The 16,457-nt window shown below is 41.7% G+C and overlaps 2 protein-coding genes and 1 long non-coding RNA gene across 5 annotated transcripts in view; 1 reads left to right on the top strand and 2 right to left on the bottom strand.

Annotated features, from left to right (window-relative positions):
- LOC101487169 (gamma-aminobutyric acid receptor subunit gamma-3) overlaps nucleotides 1-16,457 on the top strand; it is a 198,703-nt gene that overhangs the window by 73,958 nt on the left and 108,288 nt on the right. For both annotated transcript variants that reach the window (XM_004552591.3, XM_076880182.1), the window contains exon 3: nucleotides 10,499-10,566. In XM_004552591.3, coding sequence (XP_004552648.1) covers nucleotides 10,499-10,566 — 68 coding nt within the window. The remainder of the gene's footprint in view (nucleotides 1-10,498; nucleotides 10,567-16,457) is intronic.
- On the bottom strand, nucleotides 2,599-7,066 carry LOC143414989 (uncharacterized). 2 transcript variants are annotated; one of them, XR_013095600.1, is made up of 2 exons: nucleotides 2,841-7,066; nucleotides 2,599-2,753 (listed from the first exon to the last, which is right to left on the bottom strand). XR_013095600.1 is itself a non-coding variant. In XM_076880181.1 (2 exons), the coding sequence occupies exon 2, from the start codon at nucleotides 4,812-4,814 to the stop codon at nucleotides 3,291-3,293; it is 1,524 nt and encodes a 507-aa protein (XP_076736296.1). In that variant the 5' UTR covers nucleotides 4,815-5,016; nucleotides 5,104-7,066; the 3' UTR covers nucleotides 2,599-3,290. The 2 variants fall into 2 exon arrangements, 1 of the variants encoding a protein (XP_076736296.1); XM_076880181.1 differs by having other exon boundaries at nucleotides 2,599-5,016; nucleotides 5,104-7,066.
- Nucleotides 7,068-16,457, bottom strand: part of LOC143414990 (uncharacterized) — an 81,254-nt gene continuing 71,864 nt past the window's right edge. Inside the window, exon 4 of the long non-coding RNA XR_013095601.1 lies at nucleotides 7,068-7,565. This is a non-coding gene — a long non-coding RNA (uncharacterized LOC143414990). The remainder of the gene's footprint in view (nucleotides 7,566-16,457) is intronic.

The raw sequence follows: 16,457 nt of genomic DNA, 5'->3' as shown, positions 1-16,457 counted from the left end.
AGCTCTGTTTTAGGCATATAGCCATATGGTTCAACCAGTGTACTAAACTGGTGTCCAACATTGCGTGATTATCTGCTTGAAGCCACAATCTGTGCATATGGACAATTAAATGTCAGCTTTAATAGAACAGGCACACTTTGCTCTGTCAGTTCAGTTCTCTAATGTACTGACCTCAGAACAGCTTTCCCTTGTTCTCTCGCTGCACTTCAGTGCTGCGGTCTGATAATGTGAAACACTGCAACTTTAGCCATTATTCTACTCTCACCAGGGAAATGGCTGCTGTAAGATAACACAGTGCCAGCAGACCGAGCGCAAAATGGATATAAATAATAAATGTGAGTAAAAGGAGTACAAATATGTATAAGGCATTAATTAACAGTGATAAACCATACCAGTGATTGATGCTGGACTGTGTTACGATACCTTTCAGATATCCTGCTAATGCATTCAGTGTAAAATACTCAAAGCCAAACATTGAGCTGAATGAGCACTTTGCAGCTACTATATTGTTTGGGCCACAGGTGAAAGTACAAGTCACAGCTGTGAGCATTAAGCACCTGATACATGCTTATTATGAACTGATTTCCTTTGGTTCGCTTAATATGGTTACAGCATTAAAGTGCATTATATCAGTGACGATGTGAAGGCTAACCTTTTTACTACCTTTTTCATACTGAAACCACAAGCACTGCTCATCTTTACAATAATAGCTCCTTAATGTATCGACACATGAATCATTGCTCTGCTTGCTTTTTTGTTCCCAGCTAATAACTCCCCTCCCTACACTGCCTTGTGAACACTCACAAACCCCTGATTTGTGGCCATTAACAGCTGTTTTATAGGCTGTAAATCAGTATATGCCAGAGCCAGATTAATCTGCCAGTGATTCCAAAATATGAAGCTACTATTGGATACCTCACAACACTAAACACGTTTCCTTTTTTTGTCAAATGGCAAGAAACCCACTACTGCACATGTCAAATGATGATTTGTTGGTCCATTAATCAACTGATAATCATTTGTGAACAATTTTGATAACTCATTATGTTTTTTTTTGCTAGCTTCTCCGACCTCCATGATAGTGACGATTTCATATGTTAAATTCCCTGGAACATTTCAATAATGTTTTAATTAAAAAGCACTGATACATTCTTAAAGATAAATCATGATCATGATCTTCCAAACAGAAAAGACAAAAGAGATGAAGGATTCCTCACAGTTTGTGTGTTTATTCAGCAGTGCAAATGTCGCGCACGGTTGGGTTTATGATTTACTAAATTGTGGTATGCAAACCTTTTTACTTTTGGTGTGAGTGAAATATGCATAAAAAGACTTTCAAAATGATTTTCCCACCCTCTGCCCCTCTTTCGTATGACTGCCACACTTAATGTTACTGGGCTACAGCACTGATAATCTTATAATACCCAGTAAGAATGGATAGGACCAGTGATGGAACCTAATTTACTCAAGCACCTAAAGTACAGTTTTAATGTACTTTTTCATTATTTAAACATTTCTATGTTATACTGCTTTCTAATTGATGTGAATATTGTATTTTTGTAATATAACACTATTAAAAAAAAACTTTATTTTCTGATTTTAAAATATAAATCAACTAATATATAATGATTCTGTATTATTATGGGCAAAGCTACCTAGCAGTAAAAAGGTAACTTAGTCATCCTTATCTGCAACATTAAAAGTTATATATACATTAATAAATTACTAATTAGACTTTAATAATGAAATATATACAATAGAGTACTTTAACTGCATTCACTGGGCCCTCTTTAGGTACACCTATTCAACTGCTTATTAGTGCAAATAAATCAGCCAATTAAATGGCAGCAACTCAGCGCATTTAGGCATGTAGGTCCGCATGTACAATATGAATCCTCCACAGATCAAACCTTTAATCTAAGGAGCTTGGAAAGAAAGTGACCGGACTTCTTTAAGGCATTTCTGCTCTCATCTGAGAAGCTTTTTCAGTTCCAAGACCAAATGGTGGACAGTTCCAGGTCCCACTATAGTGGGTAAGCAACCCTGTTAAGGGATTAAATATCCCTCTTCCCACCCCTTAAAAAAACAAAAATATAGATCCACACTGCTTGTACCAGCAATACAGGCAAGTGTGGGGGATAGGGACACAGACTCATGAATAGAGGGACATGTCATAAACTAATATTCATCATGCATGATGTCAACTCAAAATGATTTCTTGAACATGGCAATGACTTCAGTGTTCTCAAATGGCCTCCACAGTTACCAGATCTCAGTCCAGAAGAGTAGTTTTGTGATCTGGAGGAAGGGTAGATGAAATGAGAAGAAGCTAATTTAAAATATTCACAATACACACACACACACACACACACACACACACACATATATATATATATATTTATTAGGGGTGGGGGAAAAATCGATACTGTGTAGTATCGTGATATTTTGTTTGCTAATAATGTATCAATACAGGGACAGCAGAAATCGATATTTTGTTACAAAAAAAGTTTTTGTGCTCTGACTTCAGAGCATGTTTGTCACGGTGCGGCATGGCACACCGTGGAAGGAGTGGGGAAGGAGGACCCAGGCGCGGTGCTCTACGTATAGACAGTGTTTATTTACAGAGGGTGATATCAAACAACAATAAATCCCCGTGTTTCTCCCCAGACTCCCGTGTCGTGTCCTCCAAGTGCTCTCTGCTCCCGTGTCTGCACTCCCGGTGCTCGCTGCTCCTTAAGCCTTCCACGCTCCTCCTGCGGGAAACAATAGCGGCAGCAGTCAGGACACTGAACAATGGCAGGCATACACTACACGACCAAAACCTAAACTGGGTAACTAACGTGGAGTCCCAAGCAATGATCCCGCGTCGGTGGGAGCTCCAAGACTCTCTTAAGTAGCTCCCCCGACGAGGCCTGATCAGCAGCAGGTGTGTGGCTTCGGGTGTGGCCAGTCCCCTTGCAGGGCCACACCCTCCAGGCCTGACGCTGCCTATAAACAAGTGCTCAGCCACCCACACACACATATACACAAGCACAGGGAAGGGGGAGCAACACCAAAATACACAACAATAATAATAATAATAATATAATACATGACTGCTCAGGGATCCTGGGTCGCCCAGTCCCAGGACCCTGACAGTACCCCCCCTCTAAAGGTCGGCTCCCGACGACCCCAAAACCAAAACAAAAAAAACAGCACAACCAACCCAGGGCGGGCGGCGGGGGGGAACCAGGACGGAGGGCCAGAATCAAAACAAGCAAAAACAACCAAAGGAAACAACCCCCCCAAGGTCACAGTCCCAGAGACCGACCGCGCATCCAGCAGCGGAGCAACAAAAAGAAAAAACGCCACAAAACAGTCTCAGGTGGCCCATCAACATAACAAAAGAGTTCAGGGGGCCTACCTCGAGTCCAAAGGCGGCGACATTGCCGCTCCGGCGGACGGCCACGGGTCCGGCAGCAGCAGCAAAACAGTTCCGGGGGCCTGCCACAGCTCCAGTGGCGGCGGCACTGCTGCCCCTCCGGTGGCGAGTCCCGGGTCCAGTAACGGCGGCGCTGCTCCCCAGGCGGCCTGCCCGGGATCCAGTGGCGGTGGCGGCGCTGCTGCTCCTCCGGCGGCCTGCCCCGGGTCCAACGGCGGCGGCGCTGCTCCCCAGGCAGCCTGCCCGGGATCCAGTGGCGGTGGCGGCGCTGCTGCCCCTCCGGCAGCCTGTCCCGGGTCCGACGACGGCGGCGCTGCTCCCCAGGCGGCCTGCCCCGAATCCAGTGGCGGTGGCGCAGCTCCGGTGAACAACGGCGAGGTATGGTACAAGGCCGATGACACGCCGGTCGCTGACGCGCCGGTCGCTGACGCGCTGGGCGTAGCTGGCGTGGAGGGCGCGCTAGACGCGATGATCCGTCTGACTTGCCGACCTCCAGTTCAGGCTGAGCGGGTCTCTCCGGACCTCCGAGCTCCTCCGGTGGCAGCGCGGGCTCCACAGGCTCGCTGAGCTCCTCCGGCACGCCGAACTGCTCCGGCTCCGGCTCGCTGAGCCCCTCAGCTGGCGGTGCGGGCTCCTCCGGCTCGCTGAGCCCCTCCGGCTCACTGAGCTCCACCAGCTCGCTGAGCTCCTCAGCTGGCGGTGCGGGCTCCTCCAGCTCGCTGAGCTCCTCAGCTGGCGGTGCGGGCTCCTCCAGCACGCTGAGCTCCTCCGGCTCTCCGAGCTCCTGCTCCGGCTCGCAGGGCTCCGCAGCTGGCAGTGAAAAAGAAATCAGGATGGTGGCTGCAGGCAGATGAAACGGTGGCGGAGGTACAGCTGCAGATGGTGAAGCAGCGGGTGGTGTAGCGACGTCAGACCAAGGTGACGTTACCTGTGTCGTTAGCTCGTCCACTGCAGACACAAACACAGATGGTGAGGGAAATGGAAAATTGTCCGTACTACTCACCACAGCCGGCTCTTGAGATGTCCATGGATGTGGCTGCGGTGAGGAACGCCGGCGGCGCGAACGTCGTTTTCGTGTAGACGTCGGGGCTGGCGTCTCAGGCTGTGAATCCACCAGCTGTCCGGGCCGGTGAGCAGCCTGAGGAGGAGAGTAGGGGTGGAGGGTGGAAAGTAAGAAGTCCAAGACGACAGGATTAAGGTCGTCAACCAGCCAGGGAAATTTAAAAAGCGTCTCCTGCAGCCGCCTCTCCACGGCGCGACGCAAGCCTTCCACGAGCTTCTCCCACCATAACTCACAGAGTCTGTAAACCCTGTCCATAACCTCCCTCCTGAGCCTCTCCTCAGAGACCGCTGGGTCCATACGTGGCGGGATCATTCTGTCACGGTGCGGCATGGCACACCGTGGAAGGAGTGGGGAAGGAGGACCCAGGCGCGGTGCTCTACGTATAGACAGTGTTTATTTACAGAGGGTGATATCAAACAACAATAAATCCCCGTGTTTCTCCCCAGACTCCCGTGTCGTGTCCTCCAAGTGCTCTCTGCTCCCGTGTCTGCACTCCCGGTGCTCGCTGCTCCTTAAGCCTTCCACGCTCCTCCTGCGGGAAACAATAGCGGCAGCAGTCAGGACACTGAACAATGGCAGGCATACACTACACGACCAAAACCTAAACTGGGTAACTAACGTGGAGTCCCACGCAATGATCCCGCGTCGGTGGGAGCTCCAAGACTCTCTTAAGTAGCTCCCCCGACGAGGCCTGATCAGCAGCAGGTGTGTGGCTTCGGGTGTGGCCAGTCCCCTTGCAGGGCCACACCCTCCAGGCCTGACGCCGCCTATAAACAAGTGCTCAGCCACCCACACACACATATACACAAGCACAGGGAAGGGGGAGCAACACCAAAATACACAACAATAATAATAATAATAATATAATACATGACTGCTCAGGGATCCTGGGTCGCCCAGTCCCAGGACCCTGACAATGTTGATCCTTTTTCTGAGCAAGAACCCTGACATTCCTTCACCGTCCAAATGTGTTTAACTTTTTTTTGGCAGCAATAAACATGACAGTTTACTTATTTTAATTTAAGACATGTTTTATTTTAATTAAGTTTAAAACTTTTTTATTTAATGTAAAATTATATTTTGTTTTAATTTACTTTCAAATTCTTCAGTTGCTGAATGGGCTGCATAGTTTTTATATATGTTATAGTTCAGAATAGCTATAATTGTACCAGATGGTTGCATTCAGTTAAGTTGGACTAGACTGTAATACAAACCATTCAGTTTGTCAACAATAAAACTGACTGAAATGAGAGACTGAGTGCGAGACTTTGATATTAGATAAAATGAATACTGATAAAGTTTACCTTTATGTACAGAATCTGAATATCGCAAAATATTTTAAAAAATTGCAATAATATCATATCGTGCGTTAAGTATTGTGATAATATCGTATTGTGGGATGTATGGTGATTCCCACCTCTAATATATATATTAATATATTAATTAGGGGTGCAACGGTACACAAAATTCACGATTTGGTTCGATACTTTGGTGTCACGGTTCGATATTTTTTCGATACAAAAAAAAATGTTCATGCCTTTTTAATTTGTCATTTATTAAAATTAGAAATATATATTTTAACTCAAAAGTACAGTTTTTAAATTTAATGTTGCTGAAACAACAAAGGGATAAAATAATAAATCTATCTGATTGAGAAATCACTCATCTTTGGAAAAGAGAGTTTATTACAGAGAAATGGCTCTTTCCAAAATAAAAGCTATACTATACGCTTCTTCTGGGCTATATTCTCAGTAGCATATTAAACATATCAGGTCCCCATAAGGAGAATCATGTGCTAACGGCTGTCTAAATGACTCGGGTAAAGTTTGTAGCATGCGTACTTGTTGTTTTTGTCTGCTTCCACTTGTCTTTGCACTAGGATGATGTCGGAGTAAATGTGCAGTCATATTCGTTGTGTTCCCACTAGTGCTGTCAGCGTTAATCTCGTTGAAATGACGTTAACGCCACAACACGGAGAAATCTCCGTTATCGAGCTACCGCGGATCGCCCCGTGCGTGGGGCTGGATGGCCAACACGTTAACGAGCTAACTGCGCTAACACACTAGTTCCCACCAATGTAACTGAGCATTGTGTGGCACATCCAACATACTGTTTTACTTTAGTCCATGACGCGCTTACCTTCAGGGTCATACGTCACATGAAAACCAAAATAGTTCCAAACGCCACATCTGAATGAGGGTGGGGGAGGTTCAATTTGCCATGTTGCAAGGAGAGCTTAACTTCTGTCTCGCTAACTTGCCATGCGCTCAGTGAATCTGCGTTCGACTACTCCGCCTAGGCTGCACTGTCGAGCGCAGATCCACTGAGTGCTCAACACAGACAGCATCGTCAGAAGGAAAGTTGATAAAATAAATTAAAAATTTTGTATTGTTCGATACATATGCGTACCGAACCGAAAGCACTGTATCGAACGGTTCAATATCGATACGAGTATCGTTGCACCCCTAATATATATATATATATATATATATATATATATATACACAGTGGGGCAAAAAAGTATTTAGTCAGCCACCGATTGTGCAAGTTCCCCCACTTAAAATGATGACAGAGGTCAGTAATTTGCACCAGAGGTACACTTCAACTGTGAGAGACAGAATGTGAAAAAAAAATCCATGAATTCACATGGTAGGATTTGTAAAGAATTTATTCGTAAATTAGGGTGGAAAATAAGTTACTCAAGATTTTGCTAATTAGCATTCGGGCATTTTTCAAAGCACACATGGGAAATCAAAGTATTGTACAAACTGAAGATTTGAGCTGTTGATGCCAATAAGTGACAAGGTAGAGGTTTGCCAAAGTAGCATAGTTTGTCCGGAGTAGGATCTTAAAATCTGAAGCAAATCAGCGAGCCATGTAACAGCTGAGATACTTTACTTAAAAAATGATTCTACTCACTCAGAGTCTAAGTACCACATGAGACGTCCATCCATTCATTAATGTCTCTTAATGTCTTTAAACACTTATCCACTTCAGGGTCAGTGGGGGCTGGAGTCTATCTCAGGGGACAATGGTCAACAGGCAGGGTACACTCTCGACAGGCTGCCAGTGGTCACAGGCCTAAAAAAGAGATAAAGAAAATCATTCACACCTTTGGCCAATTTAGAATTACCACTTAACCTAACAAGCATATCTTTAGACTGTGGGAGGAAGCCCGAGCACCCAGAGAGAAATTTTCACATTTATACTGCAGGAGCCACTTCTATTATCATTGTGCATTACAGGCAAAAAATACTACTCAGTTTTCATTGAGAGCTGGTACTTCTAATACTCTTAATACTCTTTTTTATGATCTCACTGTATTGGACAGACTTTATCTCATTGTTAGTGTCATCCATCCATTCCCTTCTGCTTATCTTTAGAAGGGTCACGGGTGTGCTGGACCCTAACCTAGCTTCCATAGGGCAAAAGGTGGGGTACAACCTGGTATGGTCGCGAATCTAACACAGGGCTGACACAGAGAGACAGACTGTTAGTTTGCTGTCATTTCAACGAGATTAATGCTGTTTAATTCTTGTTGGCCATTAGCTGAGGTGCTGCATTGTATCCTGGAAGGACCAGGAAAAACAAGGGGAAGTAAATATTTTTTAGACAAAAAATCCGAGTCCGAGTAAAGTCACAAGTCTGAAACTTTGAATTTCAAGTCCTTTCGAGTCTTTAAAAAAAAAAAAAAAAAAACGAAGAATGTTGCAGTTATATGCTAAATGTAAATATTAGACCATGTCATTTTTAAATCTGTGTTTTTTCTCAACACATGACGAAATAGTGAACTTAGAAAATATACGCAAATTGTGAAATTGCACCTCTATAAAATGCAGCTCAATTAAACTTAGCTCCAAGAATAATTTTCACCGACAGTTCTGAGATACGCTGCATGGTATTCTTGGATGCGCTTGTAGGGCCAGCTTTAAAATCGCATGACAAAAATATCATACACATTAAAAAAAACTGTATCACCAACGTAGCCTGGACAAGATTTGCTTGTTAGATGAAGTCATGATCTCATCGTAGCAAGAGAGAAGCACCACCTACCGTTCTTTATGCAACTTCAACTGTCAGAGAAAGTTGGAAGTTGTTCCATCTCTGTCTGTGATTCTCTTCTTGCATCTTTTGCAAATTGCATTTCAGTTTTTTGTTGACTACTTCATAGTTTATGTACCTGAAAAAAATAACTCCTTGCAGCATTTTTGAGCGTTTTTTTAAAAAAAATCTGGTTAATTTGATTGACTGTGCTACAGCTCACGCACACATACGTACGGAGTGTGGTTTGAATAAATGAATCAATGAATTGAATTAATGGTGCACACTTTCTATATAATATGTATGTTAAATTTTATATTTGGGGTGAAATATCAAGTCTTTTCAAGTAAACCGGTTCAAGTCCAATTCAAGTCCCAGGTCATTGGTGTAAAAGTCCAAGTCAAGTCACAAGTCTTAGAACAGTTTTTCAAGTCAAGTCTAAAGTCATAAAATTAATGACTCAAGTCTGACTCGAGTCCAAGTCATGTGACTCGAGTCCACATCTCTGATAACTAGTCTAAACTAAAACATTGGGTCACTTTGTCAGACTATACGTCAGACTATACAACTTAGCTAACTGGCAAATCAGTAAATGTTAACCCTAAAATAATTTCACATCCAAAGTTATATGAATGCTTTATTTTTGTTTTGAACACATATCATAGTGTTATTTTCCTTCAAAATTTCAGCTTGTCTCAACGTCATAAATGGCCTGTTTAATGGATTCCTGAATGCTGCAAAGCTGAGAAAACAACACTGATCACTTCATTGGAGCTGAAAGAATGTGGACTACTTTTAGCTCCCACTGGTGCTTTGGTCCTTCTTTGTTCATGAGAATAGAAGCAGCATTTGGGCCCATAAATTCCCAGTTATATCAAGTTAGAAAAAGCGGATAGCAGTGGAAGCCCCATGGAAAATAAATTTTTTTTAAAATTCACTTTATGTTGAAACCAGGTCACCACGTATGGAGTTAAGACGAAAATCCATAGAGAATATTGAATGAAACACAAGATTAATTTTTAATTTAACATTTGTTCACTAACATGAACCATCCATCCATGTATTTTACTTCTGCTTATTCAAAGTTGCATCCTGGTTGAAGAAACATCCTATTCCCCAGCAATCCTTTACAGTTTCTCTTGGAGTATCCTCAAGACACTTCTGGGTCAGATGAGGCAGTCCTGGTCTACCATTAGTCATCGCAATGGCTCTGCTGTCAAACAATCAGAGATTGTCTTCTGTTTTTTTGGTTTTTTTTAATCATTCTACAATGCATCTTTTGTCCTGTCTTACCCCCATCACTCCAACCGGTCACGGCAGATGGCTGCCCCTCCCTGAGCCTGGTTCTGCCAGATGTTTCTTGAGGTTAAAAGGGAGCTTTTCCTTCTCACTGTTGCCAAGCACTTCCTCATTGTTGGGATTTTTCCTCTATTATTGTAGAGTTTACCATAGAATGTAAAGCGCCTTGACTGCCAACTGTTTTGGAGATTTGAGCCCCAGCAACCCCGGTATCGGGAGGGGAGGGGGCACAAGGGGCGAGATTCCGTAATAGGCTGTAACTTGAAGTCGTATCCATAGAAACCTCTGAATCTCACCTAAACCTCATATAAACCATTTCTACAACCACCAAACACACACGCAACCAGTTTTTGCTTTGTGCAATCGTTTCAAATGTTGTTGCCAAGCAAAATAACCCAAGATCCTATGTACCGCCTGGAAATGCTATTAATTGCCATGGTAACCAGAGCTGCTCCAGGAAACACTGTGGAGCTGTTCTGACTTTAAGGGTGTTAGTCTTTCTCTTCTAGGTGAACGATGAAGTGAATGATGACGACTGTTGTTTGCAACTTGACTATATATTTGATTCTGGGGTCTGACTATGTTGCAGGTTTACACTTCAGGATGAAAAAACTTGACAAATGTTACATTCATCTACAATATGTGCTCACTTTTATTCCTTCTGGCTTTTGCAGAGAAACCAACAGTCATAGATGTGGGCATCTATATCAACAGCATCGGCCCTGTGTCATCCATTGATATGGTGAGTTATGGCTTTATCTCCATCGTCTGCCCCATCTGCACACAAACACATTTGTCCACTGCCCGATATTAGCATCATCAGACACGAAAGCTGTCATTCCTCATGCTGTATTTGGAGGCCACGTGGCCCATCACAGCTGTTTGTGTTGCGGCAGAAGCCAAGAAAGACAGGTGTGGACACTCTTTTTGTTTCCCTATGTCCTATGAATAAGCTTGAATTCATCAAGTTGGTGAGTTTAAAATTGCTGCTATGAAAGTATTCTGCTATTCAATTAGACAGCAGTTTGGGTCTCAGTAGAGATGAGCCTCATTTTATTCCAGTTTTCTTCATTTAGTTACTGCATCTTTTTGACTGGCATGAAAATCACAAGAACAAAGTTCAACTGTGAGGGGGAAAAATGGGTTTGGAGAAAGACCAGGACATGGATCAATGGCTTTTTCATAATGGAGGGTCTGATCAGATTCAATAAAACATATGAAGAGCTGAAGCTGAAAGGTTGATGAGCAGTAATGAGAAAATAGCTACTTTTCAGACAACTAAACGCATAAGCAGTCTGTTATTTGGCCTTCAGTGGAGTGCAGCAGACTAAATGGAAGCAACCTCCTATTATTTTGAATCCAAAGGGTCTGTTCTGCCGCTGTCAATAGAGTCAGATATGCATATTTTTCTCCTTTAATTTCTGTCTTCCAATATAAAAAATGTATTGGTTTACAAACAGACTAAATGATGAAAGTACTTCATCTGAACCTGCTCAGTCACAATATGCTTACCTGGAGCAGTTGACTGGCGGTGTAAAATATTCTCAATTATAAAACAGATGCAGCCTTTTTGTATTCAAGCCCAATGGACTACATTTTAAAAGACTGCACTGTACAAAGTTGTTTTAAGTCTACCTATTACACTTTCACTGTGGACTCCCACAGCAGAGGATGTTTAGGTTTTCTCTGAAAGTGAAAGCGGATAAATTCAATTTGGGATGCAAAATGGTGTTGCTGAACTCACAGTTCATTAAGTTGATTTTCTACTTTGTACTCCAAGGAGCCGGCAGGACTCGCACAGTCATTTTGAAAGATAGTCTTTGGAACTATTACTAAGGTTACCAAGCTGTGACCAAACCAAATGCCAGCTAGGGCCAGTGTTTGACACTTCTTGTCCCGGTTGATTTGCTAACACTTCTGCTTGGTGTGTTAATGCAACTGAAATGGGGAGGAAACAAGAGCGCCTAATTTGTCACGAACAGTACAGAGAAGCACCTAATGCAACATATTACGGCTCAGCCAAACACATGCCCACTGTTTTGACAAAGAGGTTAGTCTACAGTAAGCCTTTTTTGTCATTGTATAATCCATAGCTATGTTATTTTCCTCTGCCTTCTTCACAGTAAAAGCCAACCTGTATTTCAGCAGATGAACTCTTTTAATATATAACCCTCTGAAGTTCCCTTTTTAAAAGGCACAATTCAGTTAAATATAGCTCCAATATAGAGCGTTAAACTGATGGGCTGCCTGTAGAGTTTATAGCTATTGGTAATTTCCAACCCCAGATGATGGCCAGTAACTGAAAAATCTAACTACATGTTGGGTCGACCAAGCCTGCAATGAGTGAATGGCATGGAAGGTTAAAATGAGTTTCTGGTTATGCTGTAGATTTCTTGCAGAAGTCTAAATCAGGTATTAGTGTTTGGAGAGAAGGACCATTAAGTACGTTTTGATGTGTGTCAGACTATTTATTTGTGCAGCAGATTTTAATTGACTAAAACTAAGAGACGACATTTTTGGCTTTTGACTTTAGTAGAATCCAAGTCTCCAAGTTTCTAAATGTTGTCCATTTATCCATTTTCTTCCACTTATCCAATTGGGATTGGGGGTGGAGCTTATCCAGTCTGTTGCTGTGCTACCACAGAGAGGCAGACAGCCATTCAGAATAACCCAAATAAACAACATGCAAACTCCACCCATGAAATGCAAAGCCAGCATTTACAATTCTTCCTTGTATATGTTGTGCTTTCAATGTTGCTGTGTCCTAATTCCATGGATTTCCTCTGGCATCTTTTCACAATCCAAAGACATTCATATCAGGTCAGTTGTTGATTCTAAATTGGTTGTATGTATGGATGTGAGACTGTGTGGTGGTTGGCTGTATCCCTGTGTTTCTGTAATGAAATAACACCTGGCGAGGGTGTACCCTGCCTCGCTCACACCCTATAACAGTAAAGATGCGCCCCAACGCTCCAGCGCCCCGGTAACCCAACGTTTATGGATGGCTTGTATTCTGGGACCTGTGCTACAAAAGGACTTCAACATACCCCAGATATCTTTTCCTTACCCTGCTTCTCTAACCTTACATATTATCACCAGTCAGGCTGATGTTGATGGTGGCTATCAGACAATATAAAACAGGCAGAAATTTAACCAAAAACAGTTTTAAAAAGGTGAGTTTTGAGTTGTTTTTTAAAAATAACTACCGAGTCCACAGCTCTTAATGTATGAGGGAGAGAGTTCCACGGTCTCGGGGCCACAGTGGCAAAAGCTCTGTCACCCTTAGTTCTCATCTTAGTCTGTTTTATAGCAAGTAAGCCCTGATCAGATGACCTTAGGGACCTGCTAGGGACAAAGGGCTGTAGCAGATCGGAGATGTAGGGAGGTGTCAGTCCATGCAAGGCTCTAAATGTCAAGACCAGGATCTTAAAATGTACTCTAAATTCAACAGGAAGCCAGTGTAGCTGAAATAGCAATGGTGTCACATGTGAATACTTGGAGGATTTTGTCAACAGCCTAGCTGCAGCGTTTTGCACAACCTGCAGATGATCCAGAGGACCTTTGCTTAGACACATAAACAAAGAGTTACAATAGTCCAAGCATGAGGAAATAAATGCATGTATAGCAATCTCCAGTTCAGGGTGAGATAAAATAGGGCTTAACTTAGCCACATTTCTTAAATGATAAAAACAAGAGCGAACCAGAGGTTTCACATGCCCATCCAATGTGAGAGTTGAGTCAAAAGTGACACCTAAATTCCTGATAGAGGATTTAACATAAACAGAAAGAGGACCAAGGGCTTTCACTATCTGGGATACTAATCTGTCCGGAGCACACAGTTTTGAATGGATTGAGTTGGAGGAAAACAACCATTTCCCTATCTATGAGTGTATTTATATGAATGAGGAAGTGTTTGCAAATGCTGACAGGACTAGTAGCATTAGTATATTTTTATTGAAAGACAAAACTACAGTATTAGAGAATAAAAATAAATTATAAATAAAATATAAGGAAAGCTGACCAAAACACTGACTGTGTCAGTTAATAAACTAATCAGTATCACAGCTCTATCATTAAGATGTGTGAAGTCCTGACTTATAATTACAATTGTGTATTCCAATAAATGAACTGGCTACATTGATTAGATGTGCATGAGCAATCTGAGCCTTATTCTTTCAGCTGCAGCCCCGGTGGTGTTCAACAAGCTAAGAGGAAGCAAAGAAGAGAAGTAAGTTCACAGCGGCAAGCAGGCTTACTTGGGTGCTCAGTCTTTGGATTGTTTCACTGTATTCAGACGCGCATAACAATACAATTGATTGAAGCCAACAATGAAAAACAAATTCATATTGATCCTAAGTGGGGGCACACAGACTTTAGACACTACAATCCACAGAAACATCCTAGAATGGCTTCTGAATTGTTGTTGTTGTTTTTTCTTTGTGTTGTGATTTTGGGTCTCGGGCCTACCATACCCTAGTTACCAGGACTTTGGAGAACATCTTTTAGCAGTCAAACCTGACGTCTTTTGATACCATAGGTTTCATTGATGAAGGGCCAGAGCAGCGTGAGGTAACTGAGGAAGTCCGCTCTGACAGCTCTACTTTTCACTCTGTGAAAAGCGATCACTCTATTGAGATGGATGTTATAAATAATTTCTTGTAAGTAATTATAATCAAGCATGAGACTGGCACTTAAAAATGCAATAGAACAAGAGTTTTAAATGCACTGAATGCATTTAATGTATATCAGAGGAAACAAAAAACATAAAGTGAAATCTTAATAATTGTAACTTTGTGTTAAACATCTCATGAGAATCCTGTTCTGGACTGTACAGCGCTGTTCCTTTACAAGTATCCACCCACCTACATGTTGTAATTAGCATAATAGAAGCTAATGTATGGCAAACTGATCATTATTCTAACAGAAGCCCCTTCAGGGTGATTCAGCAGTTAAATCAGAGATTCTTGATAACACTGAAGGGGCGACATGAGTACAAAATGCATCAATCAAGTGACACTACTTAAAACAAGTCAACAAAAAAAACTAAAAAATGCTTTTGTTACAAACTAAATTAAACCAAAGTAGGAAGAAAAAGGAGTGAGAAAAATCTCTGTGGTGAAAGAAGAGATGAGACACCCTAAATGTAAAGTCTGGAAAAAAAAAAAATTGTGGCACTGGCCACGCCCCCAAGTTTGCTGCCCCCTAGTGGCCCCCTCTGACAAGATTGTTGTAAGTTGGTAATAATGTAATAATCATAAGAATCAGTAAAGCAATGTTTTTTTTTTAAAAACAGATTATTATGGATTTCAAAATTATAAATATTATTTGTTTTTCATATGTGCCTATTTTACATGATATCAATTTTAATTTGAAATTAATGGTGCATATAATTCTTTTTTTTCTTCTAGTAACCTAAATCTAACAAGAGCATAATAAAACTAGAAATTCTGTTTTGGTGTGTCACCCCAATATTTTTAGTATACTGTTAAATACATCCCAGTTTTTGTTTTTGTTTTTTGTTCTTTTTCTTATGTTAAAATGAAATGTGTAGTTAAAATTCTTTATACTGCTAGAAAGAGGAAATAAGCTGTATGAGAAAATGAATTTGATGTCCCTAATTGTGGTATAATTTGTTAACTGGTTGCTAAGCCCGAACACATCAGATACTTTTTTAAAAAAAAAATGTATTTATACAGCACCAAATCACAACAACAGTTGCCTCAAAGTGCTTTAGATTGTACGGTAATGACCCTACAATAATACATTGAAAACAGAGAAAACCTCAGTAACCATATGACCCCTATGAGCAAGAGTTTTGGCAGCAGTGGGAAGGAAAAACTCCCTTTTAAAAGGAAGAAACCTCCAGCAGATCCAACCTCAGAGAGGGCTGGCCATATGCTGCGACCGGTTGGTGGTGAGTGGATGAAGACAGGAAAAAACAGAATTTAATTATCCACCCACTGGTCACTTGTTTGGGGACACCTGTTCAACTGCTTGTTCTAGCAAACATCTAAGCAGCCTGTCACATGGCACATGAACAGTGGTGTGTAGGCATGTTGAAGTTCAGGTCCAAGCATCAGAACAGGTTGATTTAAGTGTCTTTGAATATAATGCGGTCATTGGTGCCAGACTGATTGATCGAAGTGTTTCATAAACGACTGATCTATTGGAGTTTTCCCACACAACCATCTCTAGGGTTTACAGAGAATGGTCGTCTGACAACAGAGTAGATAGTTAGTGAGACACAGTTCTCTCGGTGAAAGTGCCTTGTTAGTGTTTGAGGAGAATGGAGAGACTGCTTTCAAGCAGATATGAAGACAACAGTACCTCAAATATTCACGTGTTACAACCAAGGTATGCAGAAGAGCATTTCTGAATGGTCAACATGTCCATTGGGTCAAACTTGTTACTAGCAATGTGCCAGTGAGTTTTTAGCATACTTAATTTAAAAAATCTGTGCATAAATAGAACATGTAACATAAAAGATAAATACATAAATCAGTAGCTCAATATAAAAATGTGTAATAATAAAGAGATGAAATAAATACAAGAATATAAAAACCTTATATTGTAAAAAAAAAAATAGCACATTACATGATAAAAAAACAACAACAACATGAAATAAATAAATTA

This window comes from Maylandia zebra, linkage group LG23 (assembly GCF_041146795.1).
Source record: "Maylandia zebra isolate NMK-2024a linkage group LG23, Mzebra_GT3a, whole genome shotgun sequence".
In the NCBI taxonomy this organism is placed as follows: Eukaryota; Metazoa; Chordata; class Actinopteri; order Cichliformes; family Cichlidae; genus Maylandia; species Maylandia zebra.
The sequence above is the reverse complement of the archived record's forward strand: the minus strand, read 5'-3'. Positions and strand labels throughout refer to the sequence as shown.